Consider the following 22,854-nt stretch of genomic DNA (forward strand, 5'->3'; position numbering starts at 1 on the left):
TGGTGACGGGACCAAAGGCATTAGAAATTGCCAGCACTGGTGTCTCAAGGCTTTCTCACGCGTAAAATATACTTCATAACCGCCAGGCATCATATTAATCTTCCAAACTTTTTACCCTAACAAGATAATGATTTTGATTACGGTTTAAGCAAAACGCTCAGAACTGGCAGAAGATAGCAGTGATGATAATAATAATTGTGGTCATCTGATGTCCAGTACAGTTTACACATCGGATACCGGATGTATATCCGATACCGGATGTATAGTACTCGTCCTAGCCAAGTGCTGCTAGTATTGAATTGTTAATGTTGTTTGGTTCATTTGTGTCGATTTGATTGTTTGTTATGGATCTTGTACAATAGATCTGCCTGTGGAGGAAGTGCTGGCAGCTAGGCATTATGTTGTAATATTTTTGTTAATCAATATTACTAAATGTGTAAATAAATCGACATCAGAATGACTTAGATTTGTCCATAAACAACTATTATAATGAATTTGAGACCTAGTTGAGCAAATTTTACTGTGCCACCCTAATCTTATGTCATTCCTCAAACTTAACACACACTAAGAAGAAAACAAATAATAATGATAATAATAATAATAATACAATAATGGGAATTAACATAGTGCCTAATCCCAGAAAGCTTTAAGCGTTATACAATGCAGAATTATCACTCAACTTAACTGACGAATGAAAGGACATAAAATGCATATTATTATGAGACCATTTAACAAAACACACGCACACGTACAGACACACACACACACACCACACATATACTATTCCCAGTCCCACACATAATCACAGATTCTCACGTACAAAATGTACTAACAAACGATGGTGTTGAACAAATGCGTCTTTAGACTTTTCTTAAACTCTCTCTCTCTCCGATGTTATGAATGATGCATATGACGGATACAACAAAAGCGGAGACAAGTTCATCATTCTGTTACATATGAGACAGATGTAATAGTTTACATTATTCATTATTCTCAATTTCTGACAGAAATAATAATAATAATAATAATAATAGATAGCATTTGTATAGCGCATATCCCCGCTCAGCAGCAGGCTCTATGCGCTTTACACTATATTATTACCCCAGCAGACCATAGAACACTCCGAAACATTCTCAGCTTCCCGGGAAGCAACAGGTTCTGTGGAAAAGTGACACCCTCACTCAAAGTGTTTTCTTTTAAACAAACATTTATCTCAGATGAGACTTAACCCCTTTAATTGTGACGTCGTACAGTTTTTCCAACTTTTACGGCACCCAATTTTCGCCAGCCAGGACGTTCAAAGCTATTGTTAGTGCAGTTATAAAATCCTGTACGGCGTACGAAGTAAGGTCCACGCGACTGGTGTAGTCGGCGGATTTTACGACGTACATTGTATGGGAGGGCGGTGTCTTGGCACACAACGTTGGACACCGGAGCTGTCACGAAACGGTTAAGCAGAAATACAGCTCTCTCTCTCTCTCTCTCTCTCTCTCTTCTGGCGCTGTGGCTTCATAAACGGTCAGCGATGCCGACAGCACGCAGGAACTCAACATTTGCCCGGGGGTCCTTAAAAAGTGCTGAAAATGGGTTACTGAAATGTCCCAGCAGACGGGTAGAAATACAGCTGAACCTGCTCTGACGACAACCTGTCCAAGTCAATCATCCGTACAAACAACCACTTACGACTTTGCGTTTTTTTTCTCCATAATTATTATTATTATTGTTATTATTATTATTATTATGACACTGCCAAAAAGGATCACGTAAGATGACCACGTTTCTCCTCAACAATCTGTGGTTACCTTGGACAGGTTGCGACCTTAGCTGACATAATAACAGAACAGAAAGAGATGACCCCATGCCATGCAGCAACAACAGAGCTGTCATACGCTGACAAAACCCTTTTCAAAAAAAGTTCACAGCAGTCTCGAGCTAAAAAGGCATTTCGTCAGCCTGACCACTCGAAAAAGGCTTTCTTACGAAATGATCAGGACATCAATTTAGCAAATTAAAAAAATATGGAGCCACAAATGAGAACAGGCATTTTGTCGGCTTAGGGCAGAGAGCCTTTTATTCTTTTCTAAATGTTCCAAATGACTTCTGGGTCTTTGTCTCACGATTATTTCATTCATCTCACGCTGAGCCCTAGTCACACAATCATTCTCTGAATTACCTCTATTAACCCACCTCTACCCCCCCCCCCCCTTCAGTAACTTCATTCATCCATCAAACTATTCACCCACAAAAGCAGAAAATTGTATTATTGTTCTGACCATCTATCCAACTGAAATGTTTAAATCATAACATCCAATAAATTTGTGACGTAATCCTGTCCCTCTTTAAAAAAAAACTAGCTGGGTCCCCTTTCGATGAAAGGAATTTAAAAAATTGAGTCATTGAGGAACAGTACGCACAGCTAGTGATCGGAAGTCTCTCACTTGTTTACAATGTCGTCTTTGAAGACGGACTTTCCCAAGATCAGATCTAAACGAAACTAATGAAAACCTGAAAATTAAACTTAGATCTAGGTCTATACGGGTCACACACTTAAAATAGCGCTCAGTATTGCGCGATAATGTGCGATAATATCGAACGGAAGTACGACTTGAAATAAACAAACCTGGCGGATTTTCTAAAATTACAGAGACAGAAGCGTCGGCCTACAAAAGCGAAATAAAGAAAGTTAGTTTTTTGCTGCAAAGCTGTCTCAAAACTGAGGGAAAAAACGAAGGGCGTCATGATCTGGAGAATATCTTAAGGAATCTTTAGGCGAAAACTGAACGTCGATCGACGCAGCCATTAAAAAGCCTTTTGAATAGCAAAATTCGGCCACCACAAATAGATACTAGAACAAGAGAAGAGAAAAACCAACAAACAAAAATATTTCATCACACTATGAGGGGACATTGAAAAATGGTGAAATGATGAAATGATATGGGTTTAATGCCCCTATCAACACCATTAGGTTATTTAAGGGGCGGGACCTCCTAGTTTAACGTCCGTCTCCGATAGGACCCAGCCAAGTGGGAAGTTCGTGTAAAGTGCCTTTCCCAAGGACACAACGTCGGACCGAGCTCAGGCTCGAACTCCCAAACCCGCAGTCTCACGATTACGAGTCCGGTAGCCTAACCACTAGGCTACCGACGCCAGGGGACATTGAGTGAAATCACATTTACAACAGAGCCAGGATTTTAAAATACAAGCAATGCAGATCTGCTCCCCAGAAAAGAGCAACATCATTTTTTAATTTAAAAAAAAAAATAGTAGAGGGTTTTACGGCGCTCGCAACTGCATAAGGTCATATGAGCGCTAAAGGGTGGGTGTCAACAGAGAAGTCTTTACAGGGAATCAGACTTAGACTGCTCACCTCTCTAGTTTCAACAGCACAAGGTCTGCTTCAACTATCAAGGCACCCCGGAAATAGCAGGTCACAAGAGAGTGACAAACAAACAAAAGAAGTAGAGGAAAATGACGATAGTAAGGATCAGGAAAGGAAAAGCAGCAGTTCCCTGTTGTAGATCAGGCACAGTTATGAGCGTGACATGAATCAGCCCATTTACAATTCTACTATGCTTGAACGAGAAATGTCCCCCCTTTGGGAATGGCCTAAAGACACTACAGTCAGTGGCACTGCCCCGGTGGGTGAGCAACATCAGAGAAACAATCATACACAGAAAGGATGAAAAAAACCCACAAAAAAACTAAAATGTTTGCATCATAATAATTATTGTCATTATTAATAAATATCACATTCACATCACAAGATTCAACCCATAATATACAACCCAGTCAAACTCAATTATAAACATGTAAATGATAAGATTCCTTTTTTTTTTTATTGATTAATTACTAACCTTATTTAATAAGATTTAAATATTATTTGTGATGTAGCGTGGTGGAATCAGGCTCTCGTCAGTTTTTTGGGCATGTAGAGTTATTGGTATCATCTTAACGCTTGTTCAATTGTCTTTATTTGGATGAAAAAAATGTCCATTTATCTTGAATACAAGTGGAGATATTTGCGAATGAAGGAGGTGGGGTTCACCTGTTTTCAGAGGAAAAATTAGTGAGAAAATGTCCGCCAAAGATTGGTTATTTCCTTAGCTCAAGAGTCCGTGGTAACTGAAAATTTCCATTTTTTGTGCCTTTCATCAACGTTTTTCAGAAAAATTCATACAGAAATGGGTTCTGAAATAGGCATGAAAGGTGTGGAGCCAAAAAACAAAAATTTGATAAAAATTCACAAACTTACGGAAAAATGCAGGTTTCTTCAATTTGATTATTTTGACGAGAGCCTGATTCCACCACGCTGCCTCACATTTTGTTTTGATATTGTCGCTGTGTTTTTCCCCAAAAAAGCAGTGGAAAAACAATAACTTTTTCACTTCAGATAATTGAACAATTATATATATATACATGAAACATGGTAATCACCAATTATTATGACAATCTGTAGAAGAAAAATGGTCAGTGAAATAATTCAATTTACACAAAAAAATAAAATTTCGCCTTAGTTCTGCAACCACCCAATTCAGCTTCTTGTTACATTTATGGGATCAACTTTGGTTCGGTAAGTTAAAGAAACATCTCAGGAAGTTAACAGATTCAGCCCACAGACAATTTTTACTCCCGACGCAAATAATTTTTGATCGCTTCGTGACTTTACGGGTGGTCTCACAAAAAGTTAATTTTAAAACACCTAAATTTGATAAAACCCTATATGTGACATAAAGAATAAAAAATACTTTTCAATGACACTAAAAAAAAAAAGGGTTGAAATGTAAGCGGTAAGGAAAAAAGAAGAGATGAAAGTGATGTGAAGAAAGGGAGTAATATACGAGAGCCACTCTTAGCAGCTCTGCCTGCTTCAAAACACAGGAGACAGTCAGACGCTGTGAGCGGCAGTGCTACGGGCTGAATCAGTTAAGATACCTCTAGCTAAAAAATTCCTAGATTTTCAATATTCAAGGGTCCCTGCAGCACAGCTATTTTCAACAACATTTCTCGATGTCAAGACACTTGTAGCAGCAATTCGTTTGAGACATCCTTTTGATTTATAAACTCTGAAAATGAAATTGATTTGGAAAATGCATTTCACCATTCCTCTACAGTCTAGAGTAACCAAAATGGATAGTATTTAGTTAGAAGAAAGTTAAAATTATGGTCAAACCTGCTAACGGCCACCTCTTTAAGACAAGCATCTCTGTACAAACGGCCACTACCCAATTCCCCCATCCCCCTCGTTTTTGTTTTTTTGTTCACATTATAATGACACTGTATAAGAATCCATCTGTCTAAGAGCAAGACGTTGTCCACTTTTGTCCTTTACAATGGTTGGCCACTAGTGACAATTTTGAATTGTACCATTAAGTACAGAGGATTAAAATATGACAGACTCTGGGAAGGAGCCTGAAGAGGGGGGGGGGGGGGGGGGGGGGGGGGGGGGGGGAGGAGGAGAGCAGAGATGGACATGTTCCGACTGCAGTGACCCCCAACACAGTGTACAAGTAAGACAAGTAAGACAAGTAAGTAATTAAAATATGACATTCAAACCTGGAAAAAAATGTCACTATATGCAGTTTGGCTTTTTTATTTAAGTATTTTCCTGTGCTTGGCTTTGGGAAGCATACTTATACAAGCTCTCTAGCAAAACAGAATTATTCGAGTGGCGTGACTTCTAATTTAAACCCCATCTCCCATACGACGGAGCTAAAAGGGCAGAAAAAATTAACTCATGAAAAAAAAAACCAATTTGAACAATATACTCCATTTCAACCTCTTCTGTGGCGCCGAATCAGGCTGAAAGGAATATACCATCCCAGAAGAAAGACAGACAAAAGGACTGCGTCGGACACGTCCCAGTAGAAAGACGAACATACTCGATAAAAATGTATCATGACGCGGTGGAATCAGGGGCTGGTCAATTTTTGGGCATGTGGAGTTATTGGTATCATCTTAAAGCTTGTTTATTTGTCTTGCTTTCAATTTAAAAAATTATCCATCTTTCTTCAATAGAAGTCAAGATATAAGCGTTTGAAGGAGGTGGGGTCAACTGGTTTCAGAGCTAAAATTAGAGAGAAAATGGCCGCTTAAGTTTGGTGACTTCCACAGATTAAGAGTCCTTGGAAACTGAAAATTTACATTTTTTTGTTTCTTTGTTCAAAGTTTTACAGTAAAAGCCACACAGCAGCAATGTGTTTTTAAATGGACATTAAATGTGTTGAGTCAAAAAATTATAAAATTCGAAAAAATTTCAAGACGGGAAGAAAAATGCCGTTTCCTTCGATTTCCTTATTGTGACGAGCGCCTGATTTCACCGGTACGTCTCACAAATGACAATGCTGAGCAAGAGGTGAGCCTACCTCCTTTGCGCACAAGTAAAACAGTCTCATCCTTACACCAGTGACACTGGCGCATATACTTCAACAGCCATTCAGTGCTCTAGAGATCTGATGAAAGGCAAAACTGACTAAGAAAATGAAGATGTGGACTAAAAACACAAAAAAAGTAAAATTTTATAAAAATAAAATTCTCTTTTGCTGGAGTGATGGTGTTCACTGAGGTCTACGATTGAAGCGAACAAAATAACACAAAAATTAAACCAACAACAAATGACTCAAAAGCAAACAGTGGCGTATTTGTGACGATCTGGTCAGAGTTGAGAGACAGCAACGTGGGAAGACATGATGGAATGTTCTATCGGTATAATAAGTCAAGAGAACGTACCTCAACGAAAACTCGTCTTCAGCGCATGTAGTCCCACGCTGTTAATTTCTACCTCCCCCAGTACAAGTTACTAGCAAACAAGGGAAGCTGGTGAATTTTTACTTCCACATCCATAGACAGTAGAACATCATCTGTTCTTCTGTAGAAAACTAACTGATCTAAGGGGACGTTTTCTTCCCAAGCTACCCGACACATGTAACTGCCTCTACTCCTCAAAACAACAATTAGAACAGACATGCAGCTATTACCGAATGGCATCATGCAGAAGAGTTAACGCTCAGATGCTACTGGATCGCTAACAACAACAACAACAACTTCCACTTCCTCACACAGATGCACTGCTTTGGGGGGGGGGGGGCTTCAAATATGCTGTAATTTTTGCCTCAGATCAGACACACCGTTACTAAAACTATTGCAAGTCAATTATTTTCATAAACATTCCCAACCTAATTGCAAAACATCAAATTAAAGGAAAAAGCAGGGGGCCGGCCATGCTCCCTTGAAACCCCCTGGAGTGGTCCAAAGTACGGAAAACATCTACACAATTAGGCTTAGCGTAATATAGTCTACATAGAAGAAAAGAGCCATACAATATAGTTGGAATAAAAACCATTTTCCCCAGTGTCACGAGAAATTACCTAGGAAAATAATGAGGGAGGGATTTATAACACGCGGCCCAAACTGTCGTGTGGTGGCTACTCGTTACTCATTGATATTGGGTCAAGTGAGGGACGCTCTCTTGACTTTTGCCGTTTTATCTACGGAACGCAATGACAATGTCCTTTCATGTACTATAATTTCTAGGACTGTCTTACCTCCCAACCCCCCACCCCAGGTACAAAAAAAAACAAAACAAAAAGACCCACTGTCAAATCCAAACATTGAGGACTTGCAATCACACAACACGACTAACTAGAATGAGATAAGATTAAACTTCTGAGCAAGGCAAACAAACTGCTTTTTAAATAACAATATTTTAACTCGATTTTAAAAGAAAATTATAATTGTTTCATTGTAATTCCGTAAGCAAATTCCAAAGAACATGACCTTGGTCACATGGATGTCTCTACTAAAATTGTCTGAGAAAGAAAAAAAAAACACACGGCGAAAAATTCAGTCATTTAGCACCAGAAAAGCGACAAGAAAAACAAGAAAAAGTTCACAAAGCAAAGTAGAATGACCACTGATACTTTCTCAACAACAGCCACTCCACTTCACACAAAGTCATTTTAAATGTAACTCTCTGAGCATGCTGTACAAAAACTGAATTTGTTAAAATATCACAAACACTTCCCTCGTGCGACTATGAGCAGCTGCACGCTGTCGCATCGCCATTCAGCCGCTGCTGATTCAGAAATGAACTTCAAACTTGCACAAACTTTAGCTTCCCCCAGCCAATGTTTGATAGCAAAAGAAGGGCTCAGTGGGAAAAATGGGTGTTATCAAAAACTAGAAATCAGGAAGGTATCCAGTTTAAAAGCTTATAGACTCATAACTTCTTTTCTGTCTGACTGATGGCTAAAACAGCACTTGGACATGGATGGCGAGTGCCTCTAAAACAGCACCTGGACATGGATGGCGGGTGCCTCTATAAATAAATCATTGATGGTCACTGATGGTTTAGTTTATTGTTATTGGGAGTTGAATGGGAAACGAAACAATAGTAATCAACCATCAGTTAAACAGAAATGCAATTAGGAGTGGTAACAACTGTTTTTCCTTGAGCTCCTCAAATGTGAAGCCTGTGGGAGACTCATCAAATAGCCTTGAACAGAAAATGGACTCTAGAGTAATGTCTCTTATGGGGCGGCCATAGTTACTTTGGATCTTCTCTAACCGAGAGCTTCTGTGCACTCGATCGAGCTGTTAACTGATGCTCTATAGTCTGTTAACTGATGCTCTATAGTCTGTTAACTGATGCTCTAGTCTGTTAACTGATGCTCTATAGTCTGTTAACTGATGCTCTATAGTCTGTTAACTGATGCTCTATAGTCTGTTAACTGATGCTCTATAGTCTGTTAACCGATGCTCTATAGTTAGGCACTGATAACTTACACAGGTCGGGATTGACAGATCGTTACCTTAGAATTACTAAGAATTATCAGACATTTTTGGCCATTATGAGTAACTATGACCATGAGGTCTGAAACCAAACGTTCTATCGGCTTTATCTGAATAGTAGATTATTCGGGAGTAGTTATCAAGATATTCAAAGAACTGCATTTGAAAAAGCTTGACCAGTTGTGAAGCCCAAGACTTTTTCTGTCTACTTTCTCCAAACTAGGGACTGAGCTGAGAGAACTTTGTTATTCTCGGGTAGAGAAATGTGTTTGACAACTCCATCATTTGGGGAAACCGATACAACGAAAAATCAAAGAGACATCATTTGGCAAATTGTAAGAGCTATCCTCGGTTTCGAGTTTTCCATATTCATGTTATCTGTGCCCAACTGTGCAAGCAAAAGGGAAGTAGATCGACAGGAGGGGAAAGAGGAACATTGACCGACACCATCCGCATGAAGGGAGTGAACTGATGCTGCAAGAGTTACAAATCTTGACTAACACTATAGAACAGCCAAGTGTTAACAACAGACACCATGCACAGAAAGGATACAAACCAACATTATCCTAGGGAGACTAGCTACAAGTCTTTTTTCTTCCCCTTCTTTCCTTACTTCCTTCCTTCTTTCCTAGCGACTACTAAGTGTCAGATTCTACCACGCAGCATTTTGAAAAAAGATGTATAACCGAGTCTTGTTGTTGTTGTTATCGATCCAGCAACATCTAGGCTCTCGGCCTTCTGTCCAATGCCATGTAGTGATAAGTGCAGGTTTGATGCAGTTGCTGTAATGTTCCGTAGAGTGTGTTGTCGAAGTTAGGTCTCGGAGGGAGAAGGGTAGTTCTGATGACAACCGAGTCTTAAAAGGAGCAGTCGATACGCCAAAGAGCAAAAAATTTTGAAAAGAATTTAAATTCCAATACCTATTTAAGAATACGAAAACAAAGGAATATAATAAATTAACCAACAACAAGGGGATATAACAATAAACGATCAAATAGCACGAATCCCTAAGGTCAAGAAGTGAAGGGGTAGTTGGGGTGCCACCACTGCATCACTCTGATAGCCAGCACATCGTCCAGGACAACCACCACGTCCGACGGCGCGTTGTGGCAGGCGTTGACTCGGGAGTCAAAGTGCAGACGCAGCCGGTGGTAGCGGAAGCCGGAGCTGAGGGTGACGTAAACCTGTTGGGAAGAAAAGATAACACCAAGCTATGAGAACTTTGCTCAACTAGGTCTCAAATTCATTATAGGGGCCTAATAGCTGTTTATGAACAAATCTAAGTCATTCTGATGTCGATTTATTTACACATTTAGTAATATTTATTAACAAAAATATTACAACATAATGCCTATCTGCCAGCCCTTCCTCCACAGGCAGGTCTATTGTACAAGATCCATAATAAACAATCAAATCGACACAAATGAACCAAACAACATTAACAATTCAATACTAGCAGCACTTGGCAAGAACGAGTACTATACATCCGTTATCGGATGTGAAAACCGTACTCCACATCAGATGACCACAAATCAGAGGGGCTGACTGGCTACGAAAAAAAACCCTCCAATGGAAACATGCGCACGGGGACTCAAAATTCACAGATCATATGTGAGGCATCGTGGTGAAATCAGGCGCTCGTCAAAATAATGAAATCGAAGAAACAGGCCTTTTTCTGCCAGTTTGGCAACTTTTATAACATTTTTGTTTTTTGACTCAACACCTTGTATGTCCACATGAAAACATATTTCCATGTGAATTTTTACTGAAAAATGTTGATTTAAGCACCAAAATATGTCATTTTTCAGTTTTCAAGGACTCTCAAGCTATTGAAGTTACCAAGCTTTGGCAGCCATTTTCTTGCTAATTTTACCACTGAAACCAGACAACCCCACATCCTTCAATTGCAAGCATCTTGACTTCATTCAAGAAAGATGGGTATTTTTTTTTCATTGAGAGCAAAGCAAATGAATAAGCTTTCAGATGATACCAATAACTCCTTAGTTTGTTTAGTTTTATTTGAGGTTTTACGGCGCTCGCAACTGCATAAGGTCATACGAGCGCCAGAAGATTAGAGGTGTTACAAGAGAGTAACGAACATAAAAAAGAAGAAGGGGAGATAAGGACGATAGATGTTTGATAAGAAAGAAGAAGCAAACCACACCAGAGCACCCGCCAACCCCCCACACCAATAACTCCACATGCCCCAAAAATTGACGAGCACCTGATTCCACCACGTCGTGACACATATCGTATCTTGTATCAAGACTATTTTCACATAAAAAAGCAATATGACATGCAAAAAGAGATTTAAATACGATATGAACAAATGTGAAAGCAGGAGCATATCACACAATCCAGACAAATTCAAAAATCCGAATTTATCTCTGGAAAATCAGCACCTCTGATAAATAAGTTTTTTAAAAAAATTATAGTAGAGGGTTTTACGGCGCTCGCAACTGCATAAGGTCACATGAGCGCCATGATAAATAAGTGGCAATGGTTACAAGATGTGGGGTGACTGGATATTTGAGCAAAGTACTTTAACTAAAGGTAAAAAAAACAGCACGACTACATAGCCAATCAGCAATAAAGCATGAGTATGTAGCTTACTTTAACACTTTACCGTCACATCTCGCTAACCGGCGATGTTTTACCACCCAGTTTCTTTGGATTTTCCCCAAAATGCCTTTGCCTTTGATGACAAGGGGTTTTACTGTATGAACCTCGTGATGGCAAAGTGTTAACATATAATTAATTATAAAATGTACCGCGAAGCCTCTCAAATTTGACAAATAAAGTGATAATTTCTATCTTCTTGGCTTTTCTTTCCTTCATTCTACAAACAACATAATTTCATTATGAATTTCCAGGTCAAGTCAAGTAAGAAATACAGTCAAAACTTAAACAGTTTGAGATGACCACCCATTGTCAAGAAGCAAATTGATCAACTAATGATAGGTGAATCTCTTGGACAGTGTTATTATAATACAGGAAAAAAAAAACCCATCAAAGGGAGGAAGTGGAAAGTGGTCTTTTGTACAGGTGATTGTCTTGGACAGGTGGTTGTCAAAGCAGGTTCGTTCAACTAAGCTTTAAAACCATAGGTAAAAAAAGGAATGTACAAGGCTAGAGCACTGATTGACAATTAAGCATGAGGAGTATGTAGCGTACTTTATAGTTATAAAGTGTACCACTAATCCTCTAACAAAATCGATGGGTAAAGTGATACTTTCTATCTTCTTTCCTGTTCTTCTTTCATTCTACAAATAACGGAATTTGTAACATGAATTGTCATCTAAAGTACCGTAACCTAAGAAATGTATATTGCGTGCCCTTTAGATACAGACCTGATTAAGTAAAAGTCCCATGACGGAAGCAACGGAGGAAAAATGGCAGCAGGTCACTTGTAGGACAGAGCATCCTTCGTCCGGGTGATAAAATAAATCGTCATAACCTGCAAACAAAACAAGGGGAGGGGGGGGGGGTAGAAGAAGGAAAAGAGGAAAAGAGATAAAGAGATCAGAAAAAAGTTCATTCAAATACACAAAATACATAAAGCAAGTACAGGCAAAGCTTCAAAATGTGATGTGGAAAAGCATGGCTGACAACTTTTCAAAACCAAAACTCCGAATCTACCCATGCGGCTGCTGTCAAGATGGTAGGTATAGGTCAATTAACTCCTCTTCAAACCTCTTACATACATTTTTTTGTACTCGATAAATTTAAGCTATTCAAATCAGTCTTGCGAAAACATGAGAAATGTTTAGCAGAGTTCTCTCCCCCTGACTTATGCAGGGACGCCAAATGATTTTTTTTTTTAAAACCCCTGAAAATGAGCGGAGCATCACATCTCACCTAAACCGAACCTTGTAAAGCTTTTAAATGAACAAACAAAAACAAAAACATTTTCTCTCTTACCTCTCCCCCTTTCCTTTGCAATTCCAAAGGATGAAAAAAAAAAAACACGACGGAAAAACGCGGACATTTGGCATCCCTGCTTAAGAGTTGACATAATAGTCTTGAAAGTTAATTTTTCTTCAACATTAGCAAGTCTATGAGAAGCAATACTAGAAGACAGAGAATACATAAAGACCTGTACTGTAAAGGAAAAAAAAAATGCAAGAAATGTAAAATTAAGAATATTCTTGTTCTAGAATCGTTTTCATCGTGAAATAAAGGATAGCATTCGTATGAAAATAGGCTATATAGATCTATATATATACAGTGGAGTCCGCTCAAACTGAAATCTGCAGGACCTCCAATTTTCTTAAGTTTCTCCAGGTTTTCAGTTTAGAGAGGTTGCTCAAGTAGAAGGAGAAAAACTGAGGGTCTTATTTCCTTTCTGTTTACTGCCGATTTCCGATTGACCGTGTCTGCCTTCAGCAGACTCCAAGGTATATATGTGAGGCAGCGTGGTGGAATCAGGCTCTCGTCAAAATAATCAAAGTGAAGAAACTTGCATTTTTCCGCATGTTTGTGATTTTTTCTCGAATTTTTGTTTTTTGGCTCTACACCTTTCATGCCCATAACCAAACTCATTTCTGTGTGAATTTTTCTGAAAAACGTAGATTAAAGGCACAAAAAATGTAAACATTCTGTTACCACGGACTCTTAAGCTAAGTAAATAACTAATCTTTGGCGGCCATTTTCTCACTAATTTTACCTCTGAAAACAGGTGACCCCCACCTCCTTCTTTCGCAAATATTACCTCGACTTGTATTCAAGATAAATGGCTATTTTTTTCATCCAATTAAAGACAAGTGAACAAGCTTTAAGATGGTACCAATAGCTCTACATGCCCAAAAATTGACGAGAGCCTGATTCCACCACGCTGCCTCACATATGTAAAGCCCAGATGCACTGTCTTAAGAACAGCCTACAGCTGACTTTTCCAGAGTCCCAGCACGGGCAAGCAGAAGCAGATGAAGAAGCTTACATAAACACCATGTCACATCATCACTCACCACCACCATCGTATCTAAAACCATCGTTGCTCTCAGATTCTTAACATACAGATATTTAATTCTTGAATCTGTATCTGTAATAGTTACATATTATAATACTTATGCACGTAATACACTATTGGACACTATCATACCCACCTTTTTCTGCTAATCAGATGCTGTCAATCTCATAGAAATGGCCAAGGGACAACAAAAAATAATTTTTTTTAAAAAGAAGAAGAAGAAGAAGAAGAAGAAGAAGAAGAAGAAGAAGAAGAAGAAGAAACAGAAGATGATGAAGCTTACCGTTATAAACATCCTCTTTGCTGACTGGACGACTGCTGAGGGCCTGTAGAGAAGGTTTCTGGAACTTGAAGCAAAATTGCCACCCTTTGGTGGCCGGCTGGTGCCAGGCCAGGAGACAGCGGTGACCTGTGAGGGGAAAGATACCGAAAACCGTGTACCCAGATTTTTTAAATCATTTGTTTATTCCAACCATTGAAATTTAATCTTTTAAATTTTTTTTAAAACATGCAACTAAAAACACAGAAACATTGGCATGTCACTCACATATACCAGGGATTTTTTACACTTTTCTCATCTCGGAAACACTACAATCAAGTGAAAGCAGCTTCATTTGCATACTCAAGGCGGTGCAAGGAGTGGAAATTTTTCTAAAGTGTGTGCGGGGAGCCTTACAGGGAAAAAATTTGTTTGCAAGGCTGGCTGCCAGAAATGTTGTCAAGCGCCATAATTTATTGGAGAAGGGTTTTTAAAAAAAATTGTTTTGTGTTATGCATATCCACTGCTATGTGTACAACTCCACTATATGCCACTTGAAAAGTGACGTATGACCGCATCTTACACTGAGTAGTCGATATGGTACAAACTCAAGAGATTTTGTGTGATTCCACCACAGAGGAAGATCGATGTTCAATGATGGATTATTTGTCTCCCTATCTTTTTTCGGAAACTTAAACACTAAAAGCCCAGTGGTCAAGTCCTGTTGGAAATACAGTTGAGACAATCACTTGTACAAATAGCCACTTCCCATCTCCTCCCTTCTGTATTTTTTACATTTTAATAACTGTGATATCCACCCATCTAAGACAGTCACTTTTCTCCTCATCCAGGGCTGGCCACCTCAGACAGTTTCAACTGCAATTAATGCTGGGATCTGAAGCAATATTACGAGTAAAAATCAGATTTCTCAAGGTAACATTTATGATGTGAGATTCGTCCTCAGAAATATTAGGTTTCCTTTAAGGCAAATTTCACGGGGTATACAATAAGGTACAAAAGATTAGAAAGAAAATGTGCAAAAAAAAAATGTATTAGCTGACGTTATTTCTGCTAAACTCAGAGACGATCATCATTGCTTTATTTTTGCAAAGCAAATCTGTGACATCATTATTTGCCTGCAAACCTCTGTTTCGGGAAAGATGACACAAAACACTGTAAAAGAATAATTTGCAGTGTCAGCCTCACATTTGTAAATGGTTCAAATATCACTCAGTTGAACCTACTCTTACCAGCCACTTGACTAAGACAATCACCTGTACAAATGACCACTTCCCCCTCACCCCTCCCCGTTTGGGTATTTTCATATAATGACACTGCCCAAGATGTTCACCTGTCTACGACACCTACACTTCTCCTCAACAAATGGTGGCCATCTTGAACAATTTTGACAGTACCTTTGAGATCATGTGGCTCATCCTCCATGGGACCCTTGCTGGCCACACGGGCCGCCAGAGGAGGATAGATGCGGAACATTGTGCGAATCACCCGAGCCCGCAAACCGTGGAGTTTCTCCATGGCCGACGGCCTCAGGAACTCTGGGAGAGGATCTGCACGACCTGCATAATATCTGGAGAATAAAGATAAAACAATACTGTTGTATAAAACAATTAATATTATCCACTACGCCTTAAGATGGAACCCATAAGGGAAGAGAAAGAGGGGAAGGCCAATAAGTACTCGGAGGAGGGACTCGGATTCCGCCCTAAAGGGAGATGGGATACAGCTGGACAGGGAAGGAGACTACTTTACTTTACTTTTCTGATCCAGCGGCGAGGGAAGGAGACAAAGAACAGGACAGGAGAGGTACACGGAGAGCTCTTGTTTGTGGTCTATAGACTCCGCCGGCGCGGGATGAGAAAGTCTGGTGATGATGATGATTATGATGAATATTGTAGAACCTTGTCTCTGACCATTTGACCTATGATAGCCCGAGTAGGTGGCTCCATCTTGTCACACATACTCTCTGAGTTCAGGAAGACTTCATCAATGCACAGTGATGATTATGTCTTTTTTAATTAATATTTAGTAGAGGTTTTACGGCACACTCAACCGCATAAGGTCATAGGAGCTCCAAGGGGATGATGTCAACAGAGAAGTCTTTACAGGGAATCAGGCTTACTCTGCTCACCTCTCTAGCTTCAACAGCACAAAGTCTGTTTCGACTTTCAAGGCACCCCGGAAATAGCTGGTCACAAGAGTGTGATAAACATACAAAAGAAGTAGAGGAAAAAATGACGATAGTAAGGATTAAGAAAGAAAAAGCAGCAGTTCCCTGTTGTAGATAAGGCACAGTTATGAGCGTGACATTGCTGAATCAGCCCATTTACAATTCTACTGTGCATGAACGAGAAATGTCCCCCCTTTGGGAATGGCCTAAAGACACTTCAGTCAGAGGCACTACCCCGGGGGGTTGATTAAGTCTGGTAACTAATTGTTTGGTAAAAGTTCTATGGCGCTCGCAATGGCATAAGGTCATATGAGAATGTGAGACACAGGCTGGTTGCTTCACATTAGTTCACAGCACAGAAGCAACAAAAGATATGTGAGGCAGCGTGGTGGAATCAGGCTCTCTTCAATTTTGGGGCATGTAGAGTTATTGGTATAATCTTAAAGCTTGTTCACTTGTCTTTATGAGTGTGAAAAAAATATCCATTTATCTTGAATACAAGTCGAGATATTTGCAAATAAGGGAGGTGGGGGTCACCTGTTTTCAGAGGTAAAATTAGTGAGAAAATGGTCGCCAAAGATTAGTTATTTCCTTAGCTTAAGAGTCCATGGTAACTGAAAATTTACATTTTTGTGCCTTTAATCAACGGTTTTCAGAAAAAATCCACACAAAAATGAGTTTTTTAATGGGCATGAAAGGTGTTGCGTCAAAAAACAAAAATGTGATAAAAATTCACAAACCTGCGAAAAAATGCAAGTTTCTTCACTTTGATTATTTTTTACGAGAGCCTGATTCCACCACGCTGCCTCACATATATTGCAAACTTAAAATATTGTGCTCACAGATACTGAAGTAAAGAGAAATATAACAAAAACTCCCATATCAACTGCTTTCATAATATGGTCATATCTTTAGTTTTCTTCATCTTGCTAAAGCGGAAGATGCTTTCCTCTATCTCATGCCAGGGCTTGATGATGGGATGAAGCTGACTGAGGCAATGAATAATTTTCAGGCTTGCCAACTTTTTGAAAACCCTATCAGGGACCTCAAATACTAAGACATCAAGTCACGCAATAACAAACAAAATCACATCAAGGGGGACTCGTTTTGGTGTTGTGTAGAAGTAGTGTATCTCATAAGGCTCTTAGGTTCCTGATTGCCGAGTCCGAGACAGTCTCGGGAAATTCGGGACAGTTGGCGAGACTGAATCTGGGGCGTGTCACGGAAGATTCAACAACTAGCAATCTCAAACAAAAAAAGAAAAACTATGAAATATCCTTGTCACCCCCATGAACATTCAAAATATCTTGGCAGTTAAAAGGGAAAAAATAGCAGATTTGGGGTACCTGGGCGCCCAGGCAAAATTTTCAAGGAATCCCTACTGAAAAACAAAAAAATTCCCTGGTCAATCAGAAAAATAAACGGTTCAACTGAAAACTGTCTGCGGCTACCTGAAGGCAAGGTGGTTAATATTCTGCATGGAAAAACAGCCATGTATATACGAGTAAAATCAGACGCAACGTGGACTGAAGGGACCACAGGTAATTACTTCTATAAAATTAAGTTCTGGCAAGGAGGAGAGATGAAGAAAAAAAAGAAGAAGAAGAAAAAGAAGAAATATAAAAGATACAAAAAGAACAAAAAGAAAAGGGAGAAAATGAAAAAAAAAATTTTTTTAATAGTAGACAGTTTTCTTTACCCATCCCCTTCTGTTTACCAAAAGTAATTTGAGCATACTGTTTTTCTACAGCTTTCCATTCTATACGTCCTGCTGTTAAGGCATGGGTGGATGGACGGAGGGCCCAGCAACAATGACGAACCTGTGGTACAGTTTCCTCCAGAAGCCAGCCAGCTGAGTGACTGAGTGAGAAGCCTTGCACAGTCCCGAGAACCGCCCAATGTCTTCCGGGTCTATGTAGGAGGACAAAATGTACCAAAAATCCAGTGGGTAGACATATCCAGTCTTGTCTTCTTCTTTCTTGACTTTCTTCTTCTTTCCTTCGGGTTTCTCTGTTGAAGAAATAGGAGCAAACCTTATCACTGATCAATATGTACAGCAGAGTTCTTACAAATAACTTTTGTTCGATCGGAACACCATGATCAAATTCCAAACAGGAGACCACACAAATGACCAAAACGAAACAACCTAACCAGCGCACTCTTATCCCTTCCCCTGTACAGTCAGCCATGGATAACTCAAACATGTCGTGGCCTGCAGAAGTTCAAGACTGAGTGGGAGGAGCAGAAGGATATGGAATCAACCATTGCTTGGAACCGTCAGCATCTACACACTTCGAGATGTGCTTCTTCAGGGGACGGAGCGCTAATGGGAATGCCTCTTGTGCAGTGATGTCGGTCCTTCACACAATGACAATGACACAATGACAATGTCGTGGACTGATAAATGTGTTCGACACGTCCATAATTCGGGTTACCTGATAACGAAAGATTAAGGAGACACGAGTCGGGGAACGACAAATCGTAGGAGCTGTCCGTAATTTCAATTTTTCCGTGTTCGGGCTATTTGTTCCCAGTTGTGCATACATACATTCACGTCCAGACACAAAAGAAGAGATCCCCTGTCATCATCATTATTGCCTTTCTCACCTTGGGGCAGGATATAGGCCACGAACAAACACGGCATGTTTGTTCGCGTTTCTATAACTTTCCTTTTTTACTGGGTCAGGCAGTTGGCCCTCCGCAAACTGTCACTTTTCAGGTGGCCAGACCTATGCACCTTTAGTCGCCTCTTACGACACGCAGTATCACGGCAGGTGTATTCTTTACTCCCCCATAGTAAAACTATGGGGCCTCCCACCTGCAGGGGCGATCCCCTGTCCTTACACTGAGAAAAACATTACAGGAAGGGCAAGAAACTCCCACATATTGAGTACTTCTATACCATGCTCCTGGGATATTGTGAAACTGACTGAAAAATTGACAAAGTTGCATTGCATTTCCAAACAAAAAAGACAGTTCATAGACAATTAATATGGGGTTAAACAGAAACTGAACTTTGAGGATAATAATTGTTCCTCTAATCTTTTTTTTTTTTTCGGGGGGGGGGGGGGGGGGGGGGCTTGAAGTAAAAAACAGAAACATCTGGATTTTGTTGATATAATTCTATTCTCTATGAAAGAATCCCCCAGGTAGCCTTTGTTTCAGCTTTTAAAGTTATAACAACAAATAAATGAATTTTTTTTCAAAAGAAAGAAAAACAGCATTGCTGCAACTGCACTCTGTAAAACAATTGAACAATCGAAACATATGACCAGCCCTGAAAAAAAACCACAAACATTTTTTTAAATAACCAACCCCATCCCCTTCCCCAAATGGTTTATAACGTACTGTTGGCAATGGCTACATCCTCTTCCTCTTCTCCCCCTTGAGCTTGGTCATCAATAACAAAGTCTTCCAGCTCTTTTTCAAACCAGTTCAGCTCCTCTTCCTCCTTTTCCACAAACTTTTGTCCACTTGAAGCCTTTGGTAGTGCTGTGAATAAGACAATGAAATTGTAATTTTTTCATAATACGGAATGTTTGCCTCTCTTAAAAATAATATGGATGCCAGCAATTGACAAAGTCAAATGTGAGACAGTGTGGTGGAATCAGGCTCTCGTCAAAATAATCAAAGTGAAGAAACTGGCATTTTTCCGCAGGTTTGTGAATTTTTATCAAATTTTAGTTTTTTGGCTCAACACCTTTCATGCCCATTTAAAAACTCATTTTTGAGTGGATTTTTCTCAAAAACGTTGATTCAAGGCACAAAAAAATAAATTTTCAGTTACTATGGACTCTTAAGCTAAGGAAATAACTAATCTTTGGCGGCCATTTTCTCTCTAATTTTACCTCTGAAAACAGGTGACCCCCACCTTTTTTCGCAAATATCTTGACTTGTTTTCAAGATAAATGGATATTTTTTTCATCCAAATAAAGACAAGTAAACAAGCTTTAAGATGATACCAATAACTCTACATGTCCAAAAATTGACGAGAGCCTGCCACCACGCTGACTCACAAATTGTAATTTTTCATAATACGGAATGTTTACCTCTCTTAAAAATAATATGGATGTCAGCAATTGACGTCAAATTGTAGTTTCACTCAAGAGGATGACAGACACATTTTGCCATGAAAAAATTCTGAAAATAGTAACAACGTTTCAAAAAATTTACTAAGAGGTAAACGCATACCACACCTACCAGACAGCTGATGCAGGCAAAAAATATTTTACCTTTTTTTTTTCTTTTCAGAATTTCTGTCATCAAAACTCAAACAACCTTTCTTATTTGGCATTAATATCCTGATACTCCATTTTTTCAATTCTTTTCCTTGTATACAAATCAAGATACAACAAGATAGTATATGTAATAGGAAGGTGATTACGGTAAAGAAGCATTATAATAGTGTTTGAGAATGAACCAAAAGAAAGAAAAAAGAAATACATTTCAGCAAAGAAAACCTGACATAGTCTCATTTAAATTAATATCTCGGTCATTTCCAAACCAGTCATTGTACTAACAACAGAAATCATGTTCTGCAAAACCCCACAGTTATTAGTACCCATCATTTTGTTACATATGTGAGGCGTGCTGACAAAATGAGTTACTTCTCACAATCCACAAATGGAGATATTAGCCCAAAATCAACACCAGGCCAAATTTGTAGATTTTCTATTGATGTCATATTCTTTAAGTAAAGCATGCCTTATATTATTTCATAGTTATAAATTGTAAAAACTTCACCTATAAGCGTGATGTAGCGATTTCCATAGGGCTCGAATCCGAGAAGTAACTCATTTAGTCAGCACCCTTCACATATTTCTCTTTGGACCTCAGAATAGGTCGTAGGTGGTTGGTGTATGGTCTGGTGTGGCTTGCTCCTTCTTTCCAATCAAACATCTATCATCTTTATTTGTCCAAGTTCTCTTATTTTTGTAATTTGTATCTCTAGTTAATCTAGATGAAACACCTAGAATCTTCAACACTTTTATATATATAAACACTTTTACTAAAAGTAAATAAAAATATGGCCGCTTATTGTAGTTCAGCATATATGGGGTCAAGGAAATACAGAGCCCTTCACTTTCTTTTTCATCATATAGCATGCCCACTTGAGGAACCTCTCGCTAGATCAAGATGTGTAAAATGACACTGTAATCTCGTTGTTTTGATCGAGTCTTCAAAAATACAACAAGATGGCTTAGTGGAGAAAAAGGGTGTCAAGCAGCAAAAAGGGGGCAACTTCCATTTTTGTAAAAACTGTTCGTCTACAAATCACAACTCCATTTGTCTCACAATAACTGGGCTTTTGCCGGGAGCTACTCACCAGCTGGTGCTGTTGCACTGACCACAGACTTCTTGACCCGAGAACATGACTGGGGCATGGAACAATCTGCAAAATCCTGCAGTTTGAGATCTGGAAAAAAGGTTAAAAATGTATGACATGAACTGACTAAAATTCACCCTTTTCTTTTCACACAACTTGCAGATTCCAAGAAAAATTAGTTTGCGTCCTTTCTACGTTTAATAGCATATATCATGTGCCATGCAGAGATCTATGGTTTTTACTTGTATGAGTTTCTGTAACAGGTTCTTTTTACGAGAAAGGTTGTTAGCCTTGTGACTCAACCCCCGACCTGGAGGCAGGATGACTCTGTTTCAGGAGTCACTACCTGGTTCGCCAGGCCATTTAGTTGCCTCGTACGACACGCTAGCCGCTAGCACCACATCAGTCCTATTCTTCTCAGGACTGCAGACTGCAGGGCAGAGATTTAGATGTTACATCTGATAAAATTAAAAGTAAAGCAAGTTGCATCTCTTTCTGGGTCTGAAGGAATTTAAACGTCACACAGAGTTACAGTGACAGTAGATCTAGATCTAGATCTAGATCTAGAATCTAAAGCAGAGAACCGAGAGTTAGATCTAGAATTGCATAGAAGAACGAGCCGGTAAAACCAAAACATAAACTATAAAAACATTCATCACAAACAGTCAAACAGGCTACTTTCAGACCTGACGTTTGAAGTAGTCCCTGCCGCTTTCTCCCCTTCCTGCCGTCCTTCGGCATTTCGTCCTCACTTTCACTAGAATAATCCCAGTCTTCATCTGTTGAGGCCATCTTTGCAACTAAAGGATGACAAATATGTTGCCGCAGGTAAAGTGGTGCAATACATGGGCGGCGCCATCTTGGTAGTCTACGATACAACGACCGAGAGCGAAGCCAGGTCGTCGGCAAAGTGGTATTTCGACGAGTTCGTTGTATATCCAGTGGGCATGTCACAAGTTTCAGATTTTACCAATAAATTAATACTTCCACATAAAACAGGCTATGCTTTTCTTGAGAACTTGGCTGAAACGTGTGTAGTGCAAAGGTAGGCTACGCTTGAATCTTAGAACAGTGGTCTCTCACAGCAATTATAATCATTTAAAGACCAAAAGGCGACTGCTGACTAGCCTAGCAAAAGTTTGCCTTTTTGTTATAAATTAAGATTTATAATTTTTGTTGTTGATTTATAAACACAAACAGATCTGTATTTACAGGAAAGTAAAATATTTCAGGTAAATTATTTAAAGGTAGGCTTTTGTTTCTGTTGTTCTACCGGTGCATGTTTTAGTAAATGAAGGGCTATTTTTTCCCCAATTTTCAAAGAT

At 39.3% G+C, this 22,854-nt stretch overlaps 1 protein-coding gene across 1 annotated transcript; it reads right to left on the minus strand.

Moving 5' to 3' along the window:
• Positions 1–9,536: 9,536 nt before the first annotated feature.
• Positions 9,537–22,418, minus strand: LOC101862528 (transmembrane protein 183). The gene is made up of 8 exons (XM_005106675.3): positions 22,216–22,418; positions 21,530–21,619; positions 19,552–19,695; positions 18,024–18,213; positions 15,431–15,603; positions 14,040–14,165; positions 12,138–12,244; positions 9,537–9,971 (listed from the first exon to the last, which is right to left on the minus strand). The coding sequence occupies exons 1-8, from the start codon at positions 22,319–22,321 to the stop codon at positions 9,801–9,803; spliced, it is 1,107 nt and encodes a 368-aa protein (XP_005106732.1). The 5' UTR covers positions 22,322–22,418; the 3' UTR covers positions 9,537–9,800.
• Between the last annotated feature and the right edge of the window lie 436 nt (positions 22,419–22,854).

This window comes from Aplysia californica, unplaced genomic scaffold, assembly GCF_000002075.1.
Source record: "Aplysia californica isolate F4 #8 unplaced genomic scaffold, AplCal3.0 scaffold00549, whole genome shotgun sequence".
Classification (NCBI taxonomy): Eukaryota; Metazoa; Mollusca; class Gastropoda; order Aplysiida; family Aplysiidae; genus Aplysia; species Aplysia californica.

Coding starts and splice junctions, on each gene's coding strand:
- LOC101862528 (XM_005106675.3), bottom strand. CDS start 22,321: ATGGCCTCAACAGATGAAGACTGGGATTATTCTAGTGAAAGTGAGGAC. Junction 19,696..21,529: donor CAGTGCAACAGCACCAGCTG/GTGAGTAGCTCC, acceptor TCTTATTCACAG/CACTACCAAAGGCTTCAAGT. Junction 9,972..12,137: donor TGGGACTTTTACTTAATCAG/GTCTGTATCTAA, acceptor TCTTCCCAACAG/GTTTACGTCACCCTCAGCTC.